Source organism: Gobius niger, assembly GCF_951799975.1.
Source record: "Gobius niger genome assembly, chromosome: 16".
NCBI lineage: Eukaryota > Metazoa > Chordata > Actinopteri > Gobiiformes > Gobiidae > Gobius > Gobius niger.
This window is the reverse complement of record NC_136867.1, coordinates 31,113,763-31,135,511: the sequence shown is the minus strand read 5'-3', so window position 1 is coordinate 31,135,511 and position 21,749 is coordinate 31,113,763. Positions and strand designations below refer to the sequence as shown.

At 53.0% G+C, this 21,749-nt stretch overlaps 1 protein-coding gene across 1 annotated transcript in view; it reads right to left on the bottom strand.

Moving 5' to 3' along the window:
• The window catches only part of tyro3 (TYRO3 protein tyrosine kinase), a 39,256-nt gene that overhangs the window by 5,180 nt on the left and 12,327 nt on the right, over nt 1-21,749 (bottom strand). The window contains exons 2-18 of the mRNA XM_079573922.1: nt 20,689-20,872; nt 15,684-15,784; nt 14,648-14,818; nt 14,009-14,095; nt 8,169-8,284; nt 6,795-6,969; nt 4,450-4,592; nt 4,157-4,295; nt 3,585-3,705; nt 3,405-3,493; nt 2,368-2,463; nt 2,052-2,129; nt 1,829-1,921; nt 1,576-1,697; nt 1,399-1,508; nt 818-977; nt 592-728 (exon numbers count right to left, since the gene is read on the bottom strand). Coding sequence (XP_079430048.1) covers nt 592-728; nt 818-977; nt 1,399-1,508; nt 1,576-1,697; nt 1,829-1,921; nt 2,052-2,129; nt 2,368-2,463; nt 3,405-3,493; nt 3,585-3,705; nt 4,157-4,295; nt 4,450-4,592; nt 6,795-6,969; nt 8,169-8,284; nt 14,009-14,095; nt 14,648-14,818; nt 15,684-15,784; nt 20,689-20,872 — 2,122 coding nt within the window. The remainder of the gene's footprint in view (nt 1-591; nt 729-817; nt 978-1,398; nt 1,509-1,575; nt 1,698-1,828; nt 1,922-2,051; nt 2,130-2,367; nt 2,464-3,404; nt 3,494-3,584; nt 3,706-4,156; nt 4,296-4,449; nt 4,593-6,794; nt 6,970-8,168; nt 8,285-14,008; nt 14,096-14,647; nt 14,819-15,683; nt 15,785-20,688; nt 20,873-21,749) is intronic.

Below are 21,749 nucleotides of genomic sequence, written 5' to 3'. Positions count from 1 at the left end.
AGTCGTATGTTACAGTAGTATTACAGTAGTACTACAGTAGTACTGCAGTATAAGTACTCACATATCCGCCCTACACTCCGCCGGCCTCTGCAGTAGTATTACAGTAGTAGTACTACAGTAGTACTGCAGTATAAGTACTCACATATCCGCCCTACACTCCGCCGGCCTCTTCAGTAGTATGTTACAGTAGTATTACAGTAGTAGTACTACAGTAGTACTGCAGTATAAGTACTCACATATCCGCCCTACACTCCGCCGGCCTCTTCAGTCGTATGTTACAGTAGTATTACAGTAGTAGTACTACAGTAGTACTGCAGTATAAGTACTCACATATCCGCCCTACACTCCGCCGGCCTCTTTAGTAGTATTACAGTAGTATTACAGTAGTACTACAGTAGTACTGCAGTAGAAGTACTCACATATCCGCCCTACACTCCGCCGGCCTCTTCAGTCGTATGTTACAGTAGTATTACAGTAGTACTACAGTAGTACTGCAGTATAAGTACTCACATATCCGCCCTACACTCCGCCGGCCTCTTCAGTAGTATTACAGTAGTAGTACTACAGTAGTACTGCAGTATAAGTACTCACATATCCGCCCTACACTCCGCCGGCCTCTTCAGTCGTTCTCCTTTGATCAGGAACTCGTAGATCTCGGAGTTTTCGACGCCGGGATACGGCGTCTGCCCCCGAGTCATCACCTCCCACATGGTCACGCCGAACGCCCACTGCAAAACCAAAACATGTACAATAGACAGATCCATCAGAGGCCCCGCCCTCTGCCAGAGGCCCCGCCCCCTGCCCCGCCCGCTCGTACCACGTCGCTCTGAGACGTGTAGACGTTGTCGGCCAGACTCTCCAGAGCGATCCACTTCACCGGGAGCTTGGACACCGAGCCCTGCCGGTAATAATCCCCCGTGTAGATCCGTTTGGAGAGACCGAAGTCCGCCACGCACACGCCCAGGTCCCCGTCCAGCCTGGAGAACCGGGAGAACCGGGAGGAACCGGGGTTAAAACCGGGTTAAAACCGAGAGGAACCGGGAAGAACCGGGGTTAAAACCGGGAAGAACCGGGGTTAAAACCGGGAAGAACCGGGATTAAAACTGGGAGGAACCGGGAAGAACCGGGAAGAACCAGGGTTAAAACCGGGGAGAACCGGGGTTAAAACTGGGAGGAACCGGGAAGAACCGGGAAGAACCAGGGTTAAAACCGGGGAGAACCGGGGTTACCACCGGGAGGAACCGGGGTTAAAACCGGGAGGAACCGGGGTTAAAACCGGGAGGAACCGAGAGGAACCGGGGTTAAAACCGGGAGGAACCGGGTTAAAACCGGGAGGAACCGGGTTAAAACCGGGAAGAACCGGGGTTACCACCGGGGTTACCACCGGGAAGCACTCACATGCAGTTCCGCGCCGCCAGGTCTCGGTGGATGATGTTCTTCTGGCTCAGATATTCCATCCCTCGAGCCACGTCCAGCATGAAGCGCACGAGCGTCTGCAGCTCCAGACTCTGAACACAGGACGGACTTTAGTAAGGAAGAAAGCACAGACAGACCTGAAGGGGGCGGGGCTCGTACGAAGGGCGTGTCTCCGAGGCGGGACATGAGCAGGAAGGTGTGCAGGTCCCCGTGCTTCATGAACGGCAGCACCACCATCGGCACCGGCAGCCGCTGCCCGGGCCGGCGGTGCAGGCTCACTCCTATTGGACAGAGGAAGCGTCAGTCACCGCTCTGGACACGCCCACAGTGGGAATGATGGGGGGGTGGGAGTGATGTCACTAATGGGGGTGTGGGAGTGATGTCACTGATGGGGGTGTGGGAGTGATGTTACCGATGAGCTGGATCACGTTGGGATGGTGGAAGTCCTTCATATGAGCCGCCTCCTTCAGACACTGCTCGATGTCACATGACGCGGTGATGTCGGCTGCAAAACACACAGATCAGTGTCCTGCTCAAGGGCACAGACACAGAGGAGTGTCCTGCTCAAGGGCACAGACACAGAGGAGTGTCCTGCTCGAGGGCACAGCGGCAGGTCAATAATAAACTGGACTCACTTTTGAGAACCTTCACGGCCACTTGCTGAGGAGCGTCTCCAGACTTCAGGACGGCCTCACGCACCGACCCGAACTCCCCTGAGGAGGAGAGAGGGTTTAAACCAGGTCTAAACCAGGTCTAAACCAGGACTAAACCAGGACTAAACCAGGACTAAACCAGGACTAAACCAGGACTAAACCAGGACTAAACCAGGACTAAACCAGGACTAAACCAGGACTAAACCAGGACTAAACCAGGACTAAACCGGGACTAAACCGGGACTAAACCAGGACTAAACCAGGTCTAAACCAGGACTAAACCAGGACTAGACCGGACCTTTTCCGAGCACGTGTCCCAGCGTCAGGAGTCTCTCTGGGATCAGGACGTCCTGGAGTTTGGCCTTCAGCTCCGCGCTCACACCCAGACTGTCCACTAGGGGGAGACACACACACATTTACATCTTCAGGTAAATGTTAAAGGCAAACTCTAATGCTCCGTCCACACCAAACTCGATTTGGCGCCTCCAAAGCGTCAGGTTTACATTTAAAATACATGGAGGACGCGCCTCCGCGGCGCGTTCTGAGGTTTTTCGCGCTTGGTGAGCGTTTGACGCCTCCAGGGCGTCGAGCGCGGCTCGAGTTGGGAAATGTTGAACTTTTGGCGAAATTCGCGAGCGTCGACCAATCAGGAGCTTTCTCCCCATAGTGACGTACGTTGTAGCTGAGCCACCGGGGCAGATTCTACGCCGGCCCCACAGATGTAAACAAGTCACAAGTTACGGACGTTTAGCTTCTTTGTGAACCGGAGCTACAGCCGCTCTGGGACTTTTAGAAAGACACATCAGTGCTTCTTTATCTAAACACCCAGGATTAAAAGCGGCGGAAGTACCGTTGAAAGCGACTCTCTTCCGAGCGCAGCTCCTGGAGCAAATGGTGAAACTCGCCAAACTGACGATCTCATGAATCCAGACACGGCGCCGACGAGCCCGTAGACGACGTTGTCTGGCTTTATGAAGCAATAAAAGCCAAGCCACTCTCTCTATGTCATCCATGTTGAAAACTGATAACTGACAACGGCAACAGAGATGCTCCTCCCAACGCGCTCCACGACCACGCTCTTGACGCGCGTCGAGAGCGTCTGACTTCAATAAGCACAGGCGTCCAGCAACGGGCGGGACGCGCGTGGACTCAGCGGGACGCTGAGCGACGCCTCAGTTTGTCTCTTTGCTGTGGGATTTTCAGGCCATTTTTTGTCACTTTTTTTGTCACTTTTCCCTAAACCTTAAGCTTGAAAACTGATCCCAGACTGAGATTCATGTCAGTGATTCAAACTGAAAAACTACTGCTACTGATACCAGTAGTATTGAAACTCACAGTTTGTGTCCGGAGGCTCGGATCTGTTGAAGGATCTGGCGGCGCTGAAGGAAACCACAGAGTCTGAGCCCACGGGTTTAAAGGCTGAGCTGTGGAGAGAAAAAGCTCTCAGTCGTACAGGAGTTTTCCATCTCCAGTGAAGGTATTCCAGTCTTCTGCGAGTGGGAGAGTGTGCTTTACCCGAAGTCTTTGCTGCTGCGTCTGTGGGCCCCGAACGCCACCATCAGCCCCAGGACCGAGGCCCCCAGGAGCCCCAGCAGCACCCCCGACCACAGGTGCCTCCTGGGGGCGGCCAGAGGAACTGCAGCACAGACACACGGGTTAGGGGTCAGGGTAGGGGATAGGGTTATAGGAGACCTGACCTGGGGCGGGGTTAGGGTTATAGGGTCAGGGTTACAGGGTCGGGTTATAGGTTGAGGGTTGGTCCTGACCTGGGGCGGGGTTACAGGGTCAGAGGCATAGGGTCGGGGTTATAGGGTCAGGGTTACAGGGTCAGGGTTATAGGGTCGGGGTTACAGGGTTAGGGTTGGTCCTGACCTGGGCGGGGTTAGGGTCCGGGTCAGAGTTACAGGGTCGGGGTTACAGGGTTAGGGTTATAGGGTTAGGGTTATAGGGTTAGGGTTGGTCCTGACCTGGACGGGGTTAGGGTCCGGGTCGGGGTTATAGGGTTAGGGCTGGTCCTGACCTGGGCGGGGTTAGGGTCCGGGTCGGGGTTACAGGGTCAGGGTTACAGGGTTAGGGCTGGTCCTGACCTGGCGTGGGGAGCACGAGCACCGGGCGGCTCCAGGGCCCACAGCCCACAGACGTACAGGCCGACACCTGCAGGGAGGCGTTCAGGAACCGACTGGGCCCCGACAGAGACGCAGAGGATTCTTTAAACAACAGCGGCTCCTGAAGGAAACAGCAACAGCACAGGTTACAGAGGGATGCCCCCCCCCCCTACACAGCCCCCTACACGGTCACATGGGCCGGGTCATGTGGTGCAGGATACAGAGTGATGTCATGCCCCCCCCCCCTGATGGGTGAGTCTCCTCCTGAGGGTCACCTGTGTCTCGGAGCCCAGACTCCACTGGACCCGGTAGGCCTGCAGTTGGCCCTGTAGCTCCTCCTCCCTCAGCCCCGCCCACCGCAGGGTCAGCTGACTGTCCGAGAGGTCGAAGGTCAGGTTCCTGGGCGCCGCCATCGGGACTGGAACAGAAACATCTGTCATTCTAATGCACTGGGAGGGAGCAGCGCCCCCTACAGGCCCCTGTGGGTCTGAGAGGACACTTAGTTTATTTATTGAAATCATTCATTTGGTGGTTAGTTATAGTTAGTTATAGTTAGTTATGGTTAGTTATAGTTATGGTTAGTTATGGTTAGTTATGGTTAGTTATGGTTAGTTATGGTTAGTTATGGTTAGTTATGGTTAGTTATGGTTAGTTATAGTTATGGTTAGTTATGGTTAGTTATAGTTAGTTATGGTTAGTTATGGCTAGTTATAGTTATGGTTAGTTATGGTTAGTTATGGTTAGTTATGGTTAGTTATGGTTATTTATGGTTAGTTATAGTTAGTTATAGTTATGGTTAGTTATGGTTAGTTATGGTTAGTTATGGTTAGTTAAGGTTAGTTAAGGTTAGTTATGGTTAGTTATAGTTATGGTTAGTTATGGTTAGTTGTGGCTTGCTATGGTTAGTTAAGGTTAGTTATGGTTAGTTATGGTTAGTTAAGGTAAGTTAAGGTGAGTTATGGTTAGTTATAGTTATGGTTAGTTATGGTTAGTTGTGGTTAGTTAAGGTTAGTTAAGGTAAGTTAAGGTGAGTTATGGTGAGTTATGGTTAGTTATGGTTAGTTATGGTTAGTTAAGGTTAGTTAAGGTAAGTTAAGGTGAGTTATGGTTAGTTATAGTTATGGTTAGTTATGGTTAGTTGTGGTTAATTATGGTTAGTTATGGTTAGTTATGGTTAGTTATGGTTAGTTATGGTTAGTTATGGTTAGTTATGGTTAGTTATGGTTAGTTATGGTTAGTTATGGTTAGTTATGGTTAGTTATGGTTAGTTATGGTTAGTTATGGTTATGGTTTGTTATGGTTAGTTATGGTTATGGCTAGTTATAGTTAGTTATAGTTAGTTGTAGTTAGTTGTAGTTAGTTATAGTTAGTTATAGTCAGTTATGGTTAGTTATGGTTAGTTATGGTTATGGTTAGTTATGGTTAGTTATAGTTAGTTATAGTTAGTTATAGTTAGTTGTAGTTAGTTGTAGTTAGTTGTAGTTAGTTGTAGTTAGTTATAGTTAGTTATGGTTATGGTTAGTTATGGTTAGTCATAGTTATGGTTAGCTATGGTTATGGTTAGTTATAGTTAGTTATTGTTAGTTATTGTTAGTTATTGTTAGTTATTGTTAGTTATAGTTAGTTATAGTTAGTTATAGTTAGTTATAGTTAGTTATAGTCAGTTATGGTTAGTTATGGTTAGTTATGGTTAGTTATGGTTAGTTATGGTTAGTTATGGTTATGGCTAGTTATAGTTAGTTATAGTTAGTTATAGTTAGTTGTAGTTAGTTGTAGTTAGTTATAGTTAGTTATAGTCAGTTATGGTTAGTTATGGTTAGTTATGGTTATGGTTAGTTATGGTTAGTTATAGTTAGTTATAGTTAGTTATAGTTAGTTGTAGTTAGTTGTAGTTAGTTGTAGTTAGTTGTAGTTAGTTATAGTTAGTTATGGTTATGGTTAGTTATGGTTAGTCATAGTTATGGTTAGCTATGGTTATGGTTAGTTATAGTTAGTTATAGTTAGTTATAGTTAGTTATAGTTAGTTATTGTTAGTTATTGTTAGTTATTGTTAGTTATAGTTAGTTATAGTTAGTTATAGTTAGTTATAGTTAGTTATAGTTAGTTATAGTCAGTTATGGTTAGTTATGGTTAGTTATGGTTATGGTTAGTTATGGTTAGTTATGGTTAGTTATGGTTATGGTTAGTTATGGTTAGTTATGGTTAGTTATGGTTAGTTATGGTTAGTTATAGTTAGTTATAGTTAGTTATGGTTAGTTATGGTTAGTTGTAGTTAGTTGTAGTTAGTTGTAGTTAGTTGTAGTTAGTTGTAGTTAGTTGTAGTTAGTTGTAGTTAGTTGTAGTTAGTTGTAGTTAGTTATAGTTAGTTATGGTTAGTTATGGTTAGTCATAGTTATGGTTAGCTATGGTTATGGTTAGTTATGGTTAGTTATAGTTAGTTATGGTTAGTTATGGTTAGTTATGGTTAGTTATGGCTAGTTATGGTTATGGTTAGTTATGGTTATGGTTAGTTATGGTTATGGTTAGTTATGGTTAGTTATGGTTAGTTATGGTTATGGTTAGTTATGGTTAGTTATGGTTAGTTATGGTTAGTTATGGTTAGTTAGGGTTAGTGACTGACCGGACTCGGCGGTGCTGAAGTTGACCCAGTCCGAGTGGGGGGAGGGTCCCAGCTGGTTGGAACAGCAGACTCTGAGGCTGTAGTCCGAGTGTGGGCGGAGTCCAGACACTGACACTCTGTGGGGGGGGGGGCGCACCCTCACCTGGGGGCGGGGCGGGGGGCGGAGTCCACTCACCTGAGGGGGAGGAAACTTTTATTAGTAGAAAAAAAAGTTTGGATGGGGATACCTGCTGTAGGGGCGGGGTTACCTGCTGTAGGGGCGGGGTTACCTGCTGTAAGGGGTGGGGTTACCTGCTGTAGGGGCGGGGTTACCTGCTGTAAGGGGTGGGGTTACCTGCTGTAAGGGGTGGGGTTACCTGCTGTAAGGGGTGGGGTTACCTGCTGTAGGGGCGGGGTTACCTGCTGTAAGGGGTGGGGTTACCTGCTGTAGGGGCGGGGTTACCTGCTGTAAGGGGCGGGGTTACCTGCTGTAAGGGGCGGGGTTACCTGTAGGGGGCGAGGTTACCTGCTGTAAGGTGCGGGGTTACCTGTAAGGGGCGGGGTTACCTGCTGTAGGGGCGGAGTTACTTGTAGGGGGCGGAGTTACCTGCTGTAAGGGGGCGGGGTTACCTGTAGGGGGCGGAGTTACCTGCTGTAAGGGGCGGGGTTACCTGTAGGGGGCGGAGTTACCTGCTGTAGGGGCGGCTGTAGGGGGCGGAGTTACCTGTAGGGGGCGGGGTTACCTGCTGTAGGGGCGGAGTTACCTGTAGGGGGCGGGGTTACCTGCTGTAGGGGGCGGGGTTACCTGTAGGGGGCGGAGTTACCTGCTGTAAGGGGCGGGGTTACCTGCTGTAAGGGGCGGGGTTACCTGCTGTATGGGGCGGGGTTACCTGCTGTAGGGGCGGGGTTACCTGCTGTAAGGGGCGGGGTTACCTGCTGTAAGGGGCGGGGTTACCTGTAGGGTGCGGGGTTACCTGCTGTAAGGGGCGGGGTTACCTGCTGTAAGGGGCGGGGTTACCTGCTGTAAGCGGCGGGGCTACCTGCTGTAGGGGGCGGGGCTACCTGCTGTAGGGGGCGGGGCTACCTGCTGTAGGGGCGGGGTTACCTGTAGGGGGCGGGGCTACCTGCTGTAGGGGCGGGGTTACCTGTAGGGGGCGGGGCTACCTGCTGTAGGGGGCGGGGTTACCTGTAGGGGCGGAGTTACCTGCTGTAAGGGGCGGGGTTACCTGCTGTAGGGGCGGGGCTACCTGCTGTAAGGGGTGGGGTTACCTGTAGGGGCGGAGTTACCTGCTGTAAGGGGCGGGGCTACCTGCTGTAGGGGGCGGGGTTACCTGCTGTAGGGGCGGGGTTACCTGCTGTAGGGGGCGGAGTTACCTGCTGTAGGGGCGGAGTTACCTGCACGCTGCAGACGGTGATGTCAGAGTGGCCGTTAAAGCCCGGGCTCCAGGTCACGGTGACGTTATTCTCCTCCACGTGAAGAACCTTCACATCGACCGGAGCCGACGGGAGAACTGAGGAGAGAGGAGGGGGAGAGTTCAGCCACTGAGGAGAGAGGAGGGGGAGAGTTCAGCCACTGAGGAGAGAGGAGGGGGAGAGTTCAGCCCCACTGAGGAGAGAGGAGGGGGAGAGTTCAGCCACTGAGGAGAGAGGAGGGGGAGAGTTCAGCCCCACTGAGGAGAGAGGAGGGGGAGAGTTCAGCCACTGAGGAGAGAGGAGGGGGAGAGTTCAGCCACTGAGGAGAGAGGAGGGGGAGAGTTCAGCCCCACTGAGGAGAGAGGAGGGGGAGAGTTCAGCCACTGAGGAGAGAGGAGGGGGAGAGTTCAGCCCCACTGAGGAGAGAGGAGGGGGAGAGTTCAGCCACTGAGGAGAGAGGAGGGGGAGAGTTCAGCCACTGAGGAGAGAGGAGGGGGAGAGTTCAGCCACTGAGGAGAGAGGAGGGGGAGAGTTCAGTCCCTGAGGAGAGAGGAGGGGGAGAGTTCAGCCACTGAGGAGAGAGGAGGGGGAGAGTTCAGCCACTGAGGAGAGAGGAGGGGGAGAGTTCAGTCCCTGAGGAGAGAGGAGGGGGAGAGTTCAGCCACTGAGGAGAGAGGAGGGGGAGAGTTCAGCCACTGAGGAGAGAGGAGGGGGAGAGTTCAGCCACACTGAGGAGAGAGGAGGGGGAGAGTTCAGCCACTGAGGAGAGAGGAGGGGGAGAGTTCAGCCCCACTGAGGAGAGAGGAGGGGGAGAGTTCAGCCACTGAGGAGAGAGGAGGGGGAGAGTTCAGCCCCACTGAGGAGAGAGGAGGGGGAGAGTTCAGCCACTGAGGAGAGAGGAGGGGGAGAGTTCAGCCCCACTGAGGAGAGAGGAGGGGGAGAGTTCAGCCACTGAGGAGAGAGGAGGGGGAGAGTTCAGCCACTGAGGAGAGAGGAGGGGGAGAGTTCAGCCAATGAGGAGAGAGGAGGGGGAGAGTTCAGCCACTGAGGAGAGAGGAGGGGGAGAGTTCAGCCACTGAGGAGAGAGGAGGGGGAGAGTTCAGCCACTGAGGAGAGAGGAGGGGGAGAGTTCAGCCACTGAGGAGAGAGGAGGGGGAGAGTTCAGCCACTGAGGAGAGAGGAGGGGGAGAGTTCAGCCACTGAGGAGAGAGGAGGGGGAGAGTTCAGCCACTGAGGAGAGAGGAGGGGGAGAGTTCAGCCCCACTGAGGAGAGAGGAGGGGGAGAGTTCAGCCACTGAGGAGAGAGGAGGGGGAGAGTTCAGCCCCACTGAGGAGAGAGGAGGGGGAGAGTTCAGCCCCACTGAGGAGAGAGGAGGGGGAGAGTTCAGCCCCACTGAGGAGAGAGGAGGGGGAGAGTTCAGCCACTGAAGAGAGAGGAGGGGGAGAGTTCAGCCCCACTGAGGAGAGAGGAGGGGGAGAGTTCAGCCACTGAGGAGAGAGGAGGGGGAGAGTTCAGCCCCACTGAGGAGAGAGGAGGGGGAGAGTTCAGCCGCTGAGGAGAGAGGAGGGGGAGAGTTCAGCCACTGAGGAGAGAGGAGGGGGAGAGTTCAGCCACTGAGGAGAGAGGAGGGGGAGAGTTCAGCCGCTGAGGAGAGAGGAGGGGGAGAGTTCAGCCACTGAGGAGAGAGGAGGGGGAGAGTTCAGCCACTGAGGAGAGAGGAGGGGGAGAGTTCAGCCCCACTGAGGAGAGAGGAGGGGGAGAGTTCAGCCACTGAGGAGAGAGGAGGGGGAGAGTTCAGCCACTGAGGAGAGAGGAGGGGGAGAGTTCAGCCACTGAGGAGAGAGGAGGGGGAGAGTTCAGCCACTGAGGAGAGAGGAGGGGGAGAGTTCAGCCACTGAGGAGAGAGGAGGGGGAGAGTTCAGCCACTGAGGAGAGAGGAGGGGGAGAGTTCAGCCACTGAGGAGAGAGGAGGGGGAGAGTTCAGCCCCACTGAGGAGAGAGGAGGGGGAGAGTTCAGCCACTGAGGAGAGAGGAGGGGGAGAGTTCAGCCACTGAGGAGAGAGGAGGGGGAGAGTTCAGCCACTGAGGAGAGAGGAGGGGGAGAGTTCAGCCCCACTGAGGAGAGAGGAGGGGGAGAGTTCAGCCACTGAGGAGAGAGGAGGGGGAGAGTTCAGCCACTGAGGAGAGAGGAGGGGGAGAGTTCAGCCACTGAGGAGAGAGGAGGGGGAGAGTTCAGCCACACTGAGGAGAGAGGAGGGAGAGAGTTCAGCCACTGAGGAGAGAGGAGGGGGAGAGTTCAGCCACTGAGGAGAGAGGAGGGGGAGAGTTCAGCCCCACTGAGGAGAGAGGAGGGGGAGAGTTCAGCCACTGAGGAGAGAGGAGGGGGAGAGTTCAGCCACTGAGGAGAGAGGAGGGGGAGAGTTCAGCCACTGAGGAGAGAGGAGGGGGAGAGTTCAGCCACTGAGGAGAGAGGAGGGGGAGAGTTCAGCCCCACTGAGGAGAGAGGAGGGGGAGAGTTCAGCCACACTGAGGAGAGAGGAGGGGGAGAGTTCAGCCACTGAGGAGAGAGGAGGGGGAGAGTTCAGCCACTGAGGAGAGAGGAGGGGGAGAGTTCAGCCACTGAGGAGAGAGGAGGGGGAGAGTTCAGCCACTGAGGAGAGAGGAGGGGGAGAGTTCAGCCACTGAGGAGAGAGGAGGGGGAGAGTTCAGCCACTGAGGAGAGAGGAGGGGGAGAGTTCAGCCACTGAGGAGAGAGGAGGGGGAGAGTTCAGCCACTGAGGAGAGAGGAGGGGGAGAGTTCAGCCAATGAGGAGAGAGGAGGGGGAGAGTTCAGCCCCACTGAGGAGAGAGGAGGGGGAGAGTTCAGCCCCACTGAGGAGAGAGGAGGGGGAGAGTTCAGCCACTGAGGAGAGAGGAGGGGGAGAGTTCAGCCACTGAGGAGAGAGGAGGGGGAGAGTTCAGCCCCACTGAGGAGAGAGGAGGGGGAGAGTTCAGCCGCTGAGGAGAGAGGAGGGGGAGAGTTCAGCCCCACTGAGGAGAGAGGAGGGGGAGAGTTCAGCCACTGAGGAGAGAGGAGGGGGAGAGTTCAGCCACTGAGGAGAGAGGAGGGGGAGAGTTCAGCCACTGAGGAGAGAGGAGGGGGAGAGTTCAGCCCCACTGAGGAGAGAGGAGGGGGAGAGTTCAGCCACTGAGGAGAGAGGAGGGGGAGAGTTCAGCCACTGAGGAGAGAGGAGGGGGAGAGTTCAGCCCCACTGAGGAGAGAGGAGGGGGAGAGTTCAGCCCCACTGAGGAGAGAGGAGGGGGAGAGTTCAGCCACTGAGGAGAGAGGAGGGGGAGAGTTCAGCCACTGAGGAGAGAGGAGGGGGAGAGTTCAGCCCCACTGAGGAGAGAGGAGGGGGAGAGTTCAGCCACTGAGGAGAGAGGAGGGGGAGAGTTCAGCCACTGAGGAGAGAGGAGGGGGAGAGTTCAGCCACTGAGGAGAGAGGAGGGGGAGAGTTCAGCCCCACTGAGGAGAGAGGAGGGGGAGAGTTCAGCCACTGAGGAGAGAGGAGGGGGAGAGTTCAGCCACTGTGGAGAGAGGAGGGGGAGAGTTCAGCCACTGAGGAGAGAGGAGGGGGAGAGTTCAGCCACTGAGGAGAGAGGAGGGGGAGAGTTCAGCCACTGAGGAGAGAGGAGGGGGAGAGTTCAGCCCCACTGAGGAGAGAGGAGGGGGAGAGTTCAGCCCCACTGAGGAGAGAGGAGGGGGAGAGTTCAGCCCCACTGAGGAGAGAGGAGGGGGAGAGTTCAGCCACTGTGGAGAGAGGAGGGGGAGAGTTCAGCCCCTGAGGAGAGAGGAGGGGGAGAGTTCAGCCACTGAGGAGAGAGGAGGGGGAGAGTTCAGCCCCACTGAGGAGAGAGGAGGGGGAGAGTTCAGCCACTGAGGAGAGAGGAGGGGGAGAGTTCAGCCCCACTGAGGAGAGAGGAGGGGGAGAGTTCAGCCACTGAGGAGAGAGGAGGGGGAGAGTTCAGCCACTGAGGAGAGAGGAGGGGGAGAGTTCAGTCACTGAGGAGAGAGGAGGGGGAGAGTTCAGCCACTGAGGAGAGAGGAGGGGGAGAGTTCAGTCACTGAGGAGAGAGGAGGGGGAGAGTTCAGTCACTGAGGAGAGAGGAGGGGGAGAGTTCAGCCACTGAGGAGAGAGGAGGGGGAGAGTTCAGCCACTGAGGAGAGAGGAGGGGGAGAGTTCAGCCACTGAGGAGAGAGGAGGGGGAGAGTTCAGCCACTGAGGAGAGAGGAGGGGGAGAGTTCAGCCCCACTGAGGAGAGAGGAGGGGGAGAGTTCAGCCCCACTGAGGAGAGAGGAGGGGGAGAGTTCAGCCGCTGAGGAGAGAGGAGGGGGAGAGTTCAGCCACTGAGGAGAGAGGAGGGGGAGAGTTCAGCCCCACTGAGGAGAGAGGAGGGGGAGAGTTCAGCCACTGAGGAGAGAGGAGGGGGAGAGTTCAGCCACTGAGGAGAGAGGAGGGGGAGAGTTCAGCCCCACTGAGGAGAGAGGAGGGGGAGAGTTCAGCCCCACTGAGGAGAGAGGAGGGGGAGAGTTCAGCCGCTGAGGAGAGAGGAGGGGGAGAGTTCAGCCCCACTGAGGAGAGAGGAGGGGGAGAGTTCAGCCACTGAGGAGAGAGGAGGGGGAGAGTTCAGCCACTGAGGAGAGAGGAGGGGGAGAGTTCAGCCCCACTGAGGAGAGAGGAGGGGGAGAGTTCAGCCCCACTGAGGAGAGAGGAGGGGGAGAGTTCAGCCACTGAGGAGAGAGGAGGGGGAGAGATCAGCCACTGAGGAGAGAGGAGGGGGAGAGATCAGCCACTGAGGAGAGAGGAGGGGGAGAGTTCAGCCACTGAGGAGAGAGGAGGGGGAGAGTTCAGCCAATGAGGAGAGAGGAGGGGGAGAGTTCAGCCACTGAGGAGAGAGGAGGGGGAGAGTTCAGCCACTGAGGAGAGAGGAGGGGGAGAGTTCAGCCACTGAGGAGAGAGGAGGGGGAGAGATCAGCCACTGAGGAGAGAGGAGGGGGAGAGTTCAGCCCCACTGAGGAGAGAGGAGGGGGAGAGTTCAGCCCCACTGAGGAGAGAGGAGGGGGAGAGTTCAGCCACTGAGGAGAGAGGAGGGGGAGAGTTCAGCCACTGAGGAGAGAGGAGGGGGAGAGTTCAGCCACTGAGGAGAGAGGAGGGGGAGAGTTCAGCCACTGAGGAGAGAGGAGGGGGAGAGTTCAGCCACTGAGGAGAGAGGAGGGGGAGAGTTCAGCCCCACTGAGGAGAGAGGAGGGGGAGAGTTCAGCCACTGAGGAGAGAGGAGGGGGAGAGTTCAGCCACTGAGGAGAGAGGAGGGGGAGAGTTCAGCCACTGAGGAGAGAGGAGGGGGAGAGTTCAGCCGCTGAGGAGAGAGGAGGGGGAGAGTTCAGCCCCACTGAGGAGAGAGGAGGGGGAGAGTTCAGCCACTGAGGAGAGAGGAGGGGGAGAGTTCAGCCCCACTGAGGAGAGAGGAGGGGGAGAGTTCAGCCGCTGAGGAGAGAGGAGGGGGAGAGTTCAGCCACTGAGGAGAGAGGAGGGGGAGAGTTCAGCCACTGAGGAGAGAGGAGGGGGAGAGTTCAGCCCCACTGAGGAGAGAGGAGGGGGAGAGTTCAGCCACTGAGGAGAGAGGAGGGGGATATGTGTCTGTTTGAATGGAGAGTATGTGTGTGCTGTAGTGCCCCCTGTAGGTGTGTGTGTGCTGTAGTGCCCCCTGTAGGTGTGTGTGTGTGCTGTAGCGCCCCCTGTAGGTGTGTGTGTATGTGCTGTAGCGCCCCCTGTGGACAGACCTTGGATGTTGGCCGTTCCCGTCCTCGACACTGAGACGCCTCGAGTGTTTTTGGCCTCACAGTAAAACTTCACACTGACGTTCACTCCTGAAACAAACACAGTGTTTAGAAACCGGGTCTGAGCCATTTTCATTGAGTTGACATTGGGAAAAACCTATTGCACCATTAAAATAAAAGACCTCTGTGGGGGGGGCCCAGACCCCCCTTATAAGTGAGTCCCCCCTCCAGTCTGGCAGGACCAAAGGTTCTTCCTGATGTTATTATATATATTGCTAATGGGGGCCCTGAAAACACTTGAGCCCCGGGGCCCGTCTGACTTAAACCCGGCCCTGTGTGTGTTTATACTGAGCTTTGATCCTCCTGCTCTTTGGTCCACAGGGCGTTTTTAAACTGCAGTGACTCGGATAAGACTGAAGAGAAACAACCTCCTGCAGAGTTTCAGACGGACTTTACCCTCACCACACCTTCACCCACAGGCTCAGAGGCTCAGAGGAGATCCTGTATCAGCAGAAGGACCTGGTTCATCTACAGAAACTAAAGCCTGAACTGACTTCACACACACGACTTTTACAACTGATGAACTGCATTAAATACATCAGGTAAAACTAGTATTTGAAGAAGTATTTGCAGTATTAGTACCTGGGACGTGCAGTGTGGACGGAGACTCCTGGGCTCCTCCCACCTGTTCTCCTCCGATCCACCACAGCACCTCCACAGGGTCAGGAGGCCCCACTGCAGCACACGACAGGTTAAAGGGCTGACCCTGAACCACCGCCACGTCCTGGGGCTCCAGCGAGAAGTGAGGGACTCCTGAGAGGAGGAGGAGAACATCAGAGACTGAGGAACTCCTGAGAGGAGGAGGAGAACATCAGAGACTGAGGAACTCCTGAGAGGAGGAGGAGAACATCAGAGACTGAGGAACTCCTGAGAGGAGGAGGAGAACATCAGAGACTGAGGAACTCCTGAGAGGAGGAGGAGAACATCAGAGACTGAGGAAAGAGAGAGGAACTCCTGAGAGGAGGAGGAGAACATCAGAGACTGAGGAACTCCTGAGAGGAGGAGGAGAACATCAGAGACTGAGGAACTCCTGAGAGGAGGAGGAGAACATCAGAGACTGAGGGACTCCTGAGAGGAGGAGAACATCAGAGACTGAGGGACTCCTGAGAGGAGGAGGAGAACATCAGAGACTGAGGAACTCCTGAGAGGAGGAGGAGAACATCAGAGACTGAGGAACTCCTGAGAGGAGGAGAACATCAGAGACTGAGGGACTCCTGAGAGGAGGAGGAGAACATCAGAGACTGAGGGACTCCTGAGAGGAGGAGGAGAACATCAGAGACTGAGGGACTCCTGAGAGGAGGAGGAGAACATCAGAGGAGAACATCAGAGGAGAACATCAGAGACTGAGGAACTCCTGAGAGGAGGAGGAGGACATCAGAGGAGAACATCAGAGGAGAACATCAGAGACTGAGGAACTCCTGAGAGGAGGAGGAGGACATCAGAGGAGAACATCAGAGGAGAACATCAGAGACTGAGGAACTCCTGAGAGGAGGAGGAGGACATCAGAGGAGGACATCAGAGGAGAACATCAGAGGAGAACATCAGAGACTGAGGAACTCCTGAGAGGAGGAGGAGGACATCAGAGGTTAAAGAGAGAGAGGAGGAGAACATCACGTACCCTCCACGGTGATCCAGGCCGGCTCAGACTCGTACGTGGTTCCGTCTGACTCCACCTCACACCAGTATCTGCCGGCGTCCTGCTGCTGCACCGACTTCATACTGAAACACGGGGTGGGGGGGGCAGATGTAAACAGTCCTGGAGGATCAGCTTCATTATGAACCGGGGCTTCAGCAGCTCTGAGACTTTTACAGAGACCCAGGAGTTTATTTTACCTCTAACACCAGATATTAAAGGGGGGGGGGGGTTCCCTCATGTTATTCTGTCACTCCCTCATTAAAAACATGGCTGAAGTGTTGCCTTGGCACATTCACGTATTTCTGAGTCATCTGTAAAAACTCTGATGGCGGCCATTTTAGGGATAGGTTTGCCTGAGTCCTCCTAGGAACGCCCCCACCTCCTGGAGACGCCTCCGAGCTTTGTAACCAACCACTGCTCCTCAGCAGAACCCCCTCCCCACTGATGCCACAGACAGCGTGTGGAGGGGGCGTGTCTAAAGGCTCAGAGGTTCTTAAAGAGACAGAGGCCTATTTCAAGACATTCACTACAGCCATTTTGAGAGAGACATTTTATACAAGGCAGTTATTCTAATTTACTGCATTTACAGACCAACAGAAGGTTTGTCATCATTGTAGTGAGATATAGACTGGTGCTATGGGACTGACAAAAGCAGAACACCCCCTCTTTAAAGCAGAACACCCCCTCTTTAAAGCAGAACACCCCCTCTTTAAAGCAGAACACCCCCTCTTTAAATATAAACTTTCGGTTAGGTGTGTTCTCCTGTTTATTACATGTTTATTACATGTTTATTACATGTTTATTACAGTCCTATGACCTGCAGCTCCAGAGTAAATAACATTCCCTCACTGTCTGAGGAATGTGTTAAAGACTAAAGCGCTGCAGCAAAGGATTATGGGAGATCAGGTATTTTTAGAAACAAAGGAAAGTCTCGGAAATAATGAGACAAAAACAACAGGAGAGAAACAGGAAACAGGACAGACGGGGGCGCCATGGATCAGATCAGTCTCTGATATTATATACCTTATATTTAATCATATATGCAGTTCCTCTGGAAAGTACTAATACACCGTGAACTTTTGCACATTTTGTCATGTTTACAGCCCTAAACATAAAGATTTTATTTTGATTTTTTACTGAACGTTCACACACAAGTAACAGACGACTGTGAAGTGAAAGCAAAATGATACATGATTCTGTTATTTTTCAAAAAATAGAAAAGTGAAAAGTGGGGCTTGTATAAGTATCATACAGCATGAATACTTTGTGAACCCCCTTTTGTCTCCTGGGTTTGACTCTACAAGATTAGCTCATGTAGAGACTGATATTTGAGCCCATTCCTCTTTACAAAACAACTCCAGCTCTGTCACATTAGAAGGAGAGCGTTTGTGAACAGCAGTTTTCAGATCTTTCCACAGATTTTCAATAGGATTTAGGTCAGGACTTTGACTGGGCCATTCTAACACATTAATATGTTTTTATTGAACCATTCCATTGTAGATTTATCTTTGTGTTTCGGGTCATTGTCCTGCTGAAGGTGAAGCTCCGCCCCAGCCTCAGTTCTCTCTCTCTACATAACGTTTGTCTCATCTGACCAAAGCTCCTTCTTCCACATGGAGCTGTGTCCTCCATATGACTTCTACAAACTTCAAACAGGATTTCTTATGGCCTCCTTTCAATAATGTCTTTCTTCTTCCACTCGTCCATGAAGGCCAGATTTGTGTAGATACGACTTATAGTTGTCCCATGTCCAGATTCCCCCAGCTCAGCGGCAGGACTTCACAGCTCCTCCAGAGTTATCTTGGGGCACTTGGTTGTATTTCTGACCAGTGTCCTCCTTGTTCAGTTTGTTAGTTTAGGTGAACAGCCGTGTCTTGGTAAGTCTGCAGTGGTGCTTTACTCTTTCCATTTCTGAATGATGGATTGAACAGTTGCTCCGGGAGATGTTCAAATCTTGGGAAATCTTTGTATAACTTAATGCTGCTTTAAACTTGTCCACAGCTTTATCCCTGACCTCTCTGGTGCTCCTGGACCTTCATGATGTTGTTTAGTGACCACAGCTCTGAGGCCCTCACAGAACAGCTGTAATTATACTGAGAGTAGATCACACACATGTGGTTAGGGCAAAGTGTGAACATTCTGGAGTCATTAGGAATGTTTTAAAGGTAATTTAATGCACTCAGAAAATACTGTATGATACTTGTGCAAGCCCCACTTTTCACTTTTCTATTTTTTGAAGAATAACAGAATCATGTATCATTTTGGTTTCACTTCCCAGTCGTCTGTTACTTGTGTGTGAACGTTCAGTAAAAAAAACAAAATGAAATCTTCATGTTTAGGGTTGTAAACATGACAAAATGTGCAAAAGCTCAAGGTGTATGAATACTAACGAGAGGCTCTGTACGTCATCTCAACCAAGCACGGTTCTCCAGTTTGGCTTTACCCAAATCTGAAAGCTGTAGAGGGTCTCAGTGTGAGGTCAGTAGAAGGTCTCAGTGTGAGGTCAGTAGAAGGTCTCAGTGTGAGGTCAGTGTCAGTAGAAGGTCTCAGTGTGAGGTCAGTGTCAGTAGAAGGTCTCAGTGTGAGGTCAGTGTCAGTAGAAGGTCTCAGTGTGAGGTCAGTGTCAGTAGAAGGTCTCAGTGTGAGGTCAGTAGAAGGTCTCAGTGTGAGGTCAGTGTCAGTGGAAGGTCTCAGTGTGAGGTCAGTGTCTGTAGAAGGTCTCAGTGTGAGGTCAGTACCTGTAGAAGGTCTCAGTGTGAGGTCAGTGTCAGTAGAAGGTCTCAGTGTGAGGTCAGTAGAAGGTCTCAGTGTGAGGTCAGTAGAAGGTCTCAGTGTGAGGTCAGTAGAAGGTCTCAGTGTGAGGTCAGTGGAAGGTCTCAGTGTGAGGTCAGTAGAAGGTCTCAGTGTGAGGTCAGTAGAAGGTCTCAGTGTGAGGTCAGTAGAAGGTCTCAGTGTGAGGTCAGTGGAAGGTCTCAGTGTGAGGTCAGTAGAAGGTCTCAGTGTGAGGTCTGTAGAAGGTCTCAGTGTGAGGTCAGTGGAAGGTCTCAGTGTGAGGTCAGTAGAAGGTCTCAGTGTGAGGTCTGTAGAAGGTCTCAGTGTGAGGTCAGTAGAAGGTCTCAGTGTGAGGTCTGTAGAAGGTCTCAGTGTGAGGTCAGTAGAAGGTCTCAGTGTGAGGTCAGTAGAAGGTCTCAGTGTGAGGTCAGTAGAAGGTCTCAGTGTGAGGTCAGTAGAAGGTCTCAGTGTGAGGTCAGTGTCAGTAGAAGGTCTCAGTGTGAGGTCAGTAGAAGGTCTCAGTGTGAGGTCAGTAGAAGGTCTCAGTGTGAGGTCAGTAGAAGGTCTCAGTGTGAGGTCTGTAGAAGGTCTCAGTGTGAGGTCTGTAGAAGGTCTCAGTGTGAGGTCAGTAGAAGGTCTCAGTGTGAGGTCTGTAGAAGGTCTCAGTGTGAGGTCAGTAGAAGGTCTCAGTGTGAGTCAGTGTCAGTAGAAGGTCTCAGTGTGAGGTCTGTAGAAGGTCTCAGTGTGAGGTCTGTAGAAGGTCTCAGTGTGAGGTCTGTAGAAGGTCTCAGTGTGAGGTCAGTAGAAGGTCTCAGTGTGAGGTCAGTGCCTGTAGAAGGTCTCAGTGTGAGGTCAGTGCCTGTAGAAGGTCTCAGTGTGAGGTCAGTGCCTGTAGAAGGTCTCAGTGTGAGGTCTGTAGAAGGTCTCAGTGTGAGGTCTGTAGAAGGTCTCAGTGTGAGGTCAGTAGAAGGTCTCAGTGTGAGGTCAGTAGAAGGTCTCAGTGTGAGGTCAGTAGAAGGTCTCAGTGTGAGGTCAGTAGAAGGTCTCAGTGTGAGGTCAGTAGAAGGTCTCAGTGTGAGGTCAGTGGAAGGTCTCAGTGTGAGGTCAGTGGAAGGTCTCAGTGTGAGGTCAGTAGAAGGTCTCAGTGTGAGGTCAGTAGAAGGTCTCAGTGTGAGGTCAGTAGAAGGTCTCAGTGTGAGGTCAGTAGAAGGTCTCAGTGTGAGGTCAGTAGAAGGTCTCAGTGTGAGGTCAGTAGAAGGTCTCAGTGTGAGGTCAGTAGAAGGTCTCAGTGTGAGGTCAGTGTCAGTAGAAGGTCTCAGTGTGAGGTCAGTGTCAGTAGAAGGTCTCAGTGTGAGGTCAGTAGAAGGTCTCAGTGTGAGGTCTGTAGAAGGTCTCAGCGTGAGGTCTGTAGAAGGTCTCAGTGTGAGGTCAGTAGAAGGTCTCAGTGTGAGGTCAGTAGAAGGTCTCAGTGTGAGGTCAGTAGAAGGTCTCAGTGTGAGGTCAGTAGAAGGTCTCAGTGTGAGGTCAGTAGAAGGTCTCAGTGTGAGGTCTGTAGAAGGTCTCAGTGTGAGGTCAGTAGAAGGTCTCAGTGTGAGGTCAGTAGAAGGTCTCAGTGTGAGGTCAGTAGAAGGTCTCAGTGTGAGGTCAGTAGAAGGTCTCAGTGTGAGGTCAGTAGAAGGTCTCAGTGTGAGGTCAGTGTCAGTAGAAGGTCTCAGTGTGAGGTCAGTAGAAGGTCTCAGTGTGAGGTCAGTAGAAGGTCTCAGTGTGAGGTCAGTAGAAGGTCTCAGTGTGAGGTCAGTGTCAGTAGAAGGTCTCAGTGTGAGGTCAGTAGAAGGTCTCAGTGTGAGGTCAGTAGAAGGTCTCAGTGTGAGGTCAGTGTCAGTAGAAGGTCTCAGTGTGAGGTCAGTGGAAGGTCTCAGTGTGAGGTCAGTGGAAGGTCTCAGTGTGAGGTCAGTAGAAGGTCTCAGTGTGAGGTCAGTGGAAGGTCTCAGTGTGAGGTCAGTGTCAGTAGAAGGTCTCAGTGTGAGGTCAGTAGAAGGTCTCAGTGTGAGGTCAGTAGAAGGTCTCAGTGTGAGGTCAGTAGAAGGTCTCAGTGTGAGGTCAGTAGAAGGTCTCAGTGTGAGGTCAGTGCCTGTAGAAGGTCTCAGTGTGAGGTCAGTGCCTGTAGAAGGTCTCAGTGTGAGGTCAGTAGAAGGTCTCAGTGTGGGACATGTACCTGTAGAAGGTCTCCCAGTGCAGCTCCCCGACGTTGAGGAACATCTGGTCTGTGGAGTAGATCCTGCTCTGGTCTTTCCTCCACACGATGTCGGGCTCAGACAAACCCAGGACGGAGCAGCCGAGACGCACCGCGTTCCCCTGAGTCACCGTCTGGTTCTGAGGCTGCCGAGAGAACCTCACGTCTGGAACCCAGAAGGAGACGGTTAAGAGGAGACGCTGTAGAACCAGGAGGTGGTTAAGAGGAGACACTGTAGGACCAGGAGGTGGTTAAGAGGAGACACTGTAGGACCAGGAGGTGGTTAAGAGGAGACGCTGTAGAACCAGGAGGTGGTTAAGAGGAGACACTGTAGAACCAGGAGAGGGTTAAGAGGAGACACTGTAGGACCAGACCCTGAGGACCAGACCCTGAGGACCAGACCCTGAGGACCAGACCCTGAGTCAGACCCTGAGTCAGACCCTGAGGACCAGACCCTGAGGACCAGACCCTGAGGACCAGACCCTGAGGACCAGACCCTGAGTCAGACCCTGAGTCAGACCCTGAGGACCAGACCCTGAGGACCAGACCCTGAGTCAGACCCTGAGTCAGACCCTGAGGACCAGACCCTGAGGACCAGACCCTGAGGACCAGGCCCTGAGGACCAGACCCTGAGGACCAGACCCTGAGGACCAGACCCTGAGGACCAGACCCTGAGGACCAGACCCTGAGTCAGACCCTGAGTCAGACCCTGAGGACCAGACCCTGAGGACCAGACCCTGAGGACCAGACCCTGAGGACCAGACCCTGAGGACCAGACCCTGAGTCAGACCCTGAGGACCAGACCCTGAGTCAGACCCTGAGTCAGACCCTGAGGACCAGACCCTGAGTCAGACCCTGAGTCAGACCCTGAGTCAGACCCTGAGTCAGACCCTGAGGACCAGACCCTGAGTCAGACCCTGAGTCAGACCCTGAGTCAGACCCTGAGTCAGACCCTGAGGACCAGGCCCTGAGTCAGACCCTGAGTCAGACCCTGAGGACCAGACCCTGAGGACCAGACCCTGAGTCAGACCCTGAGTCAGACC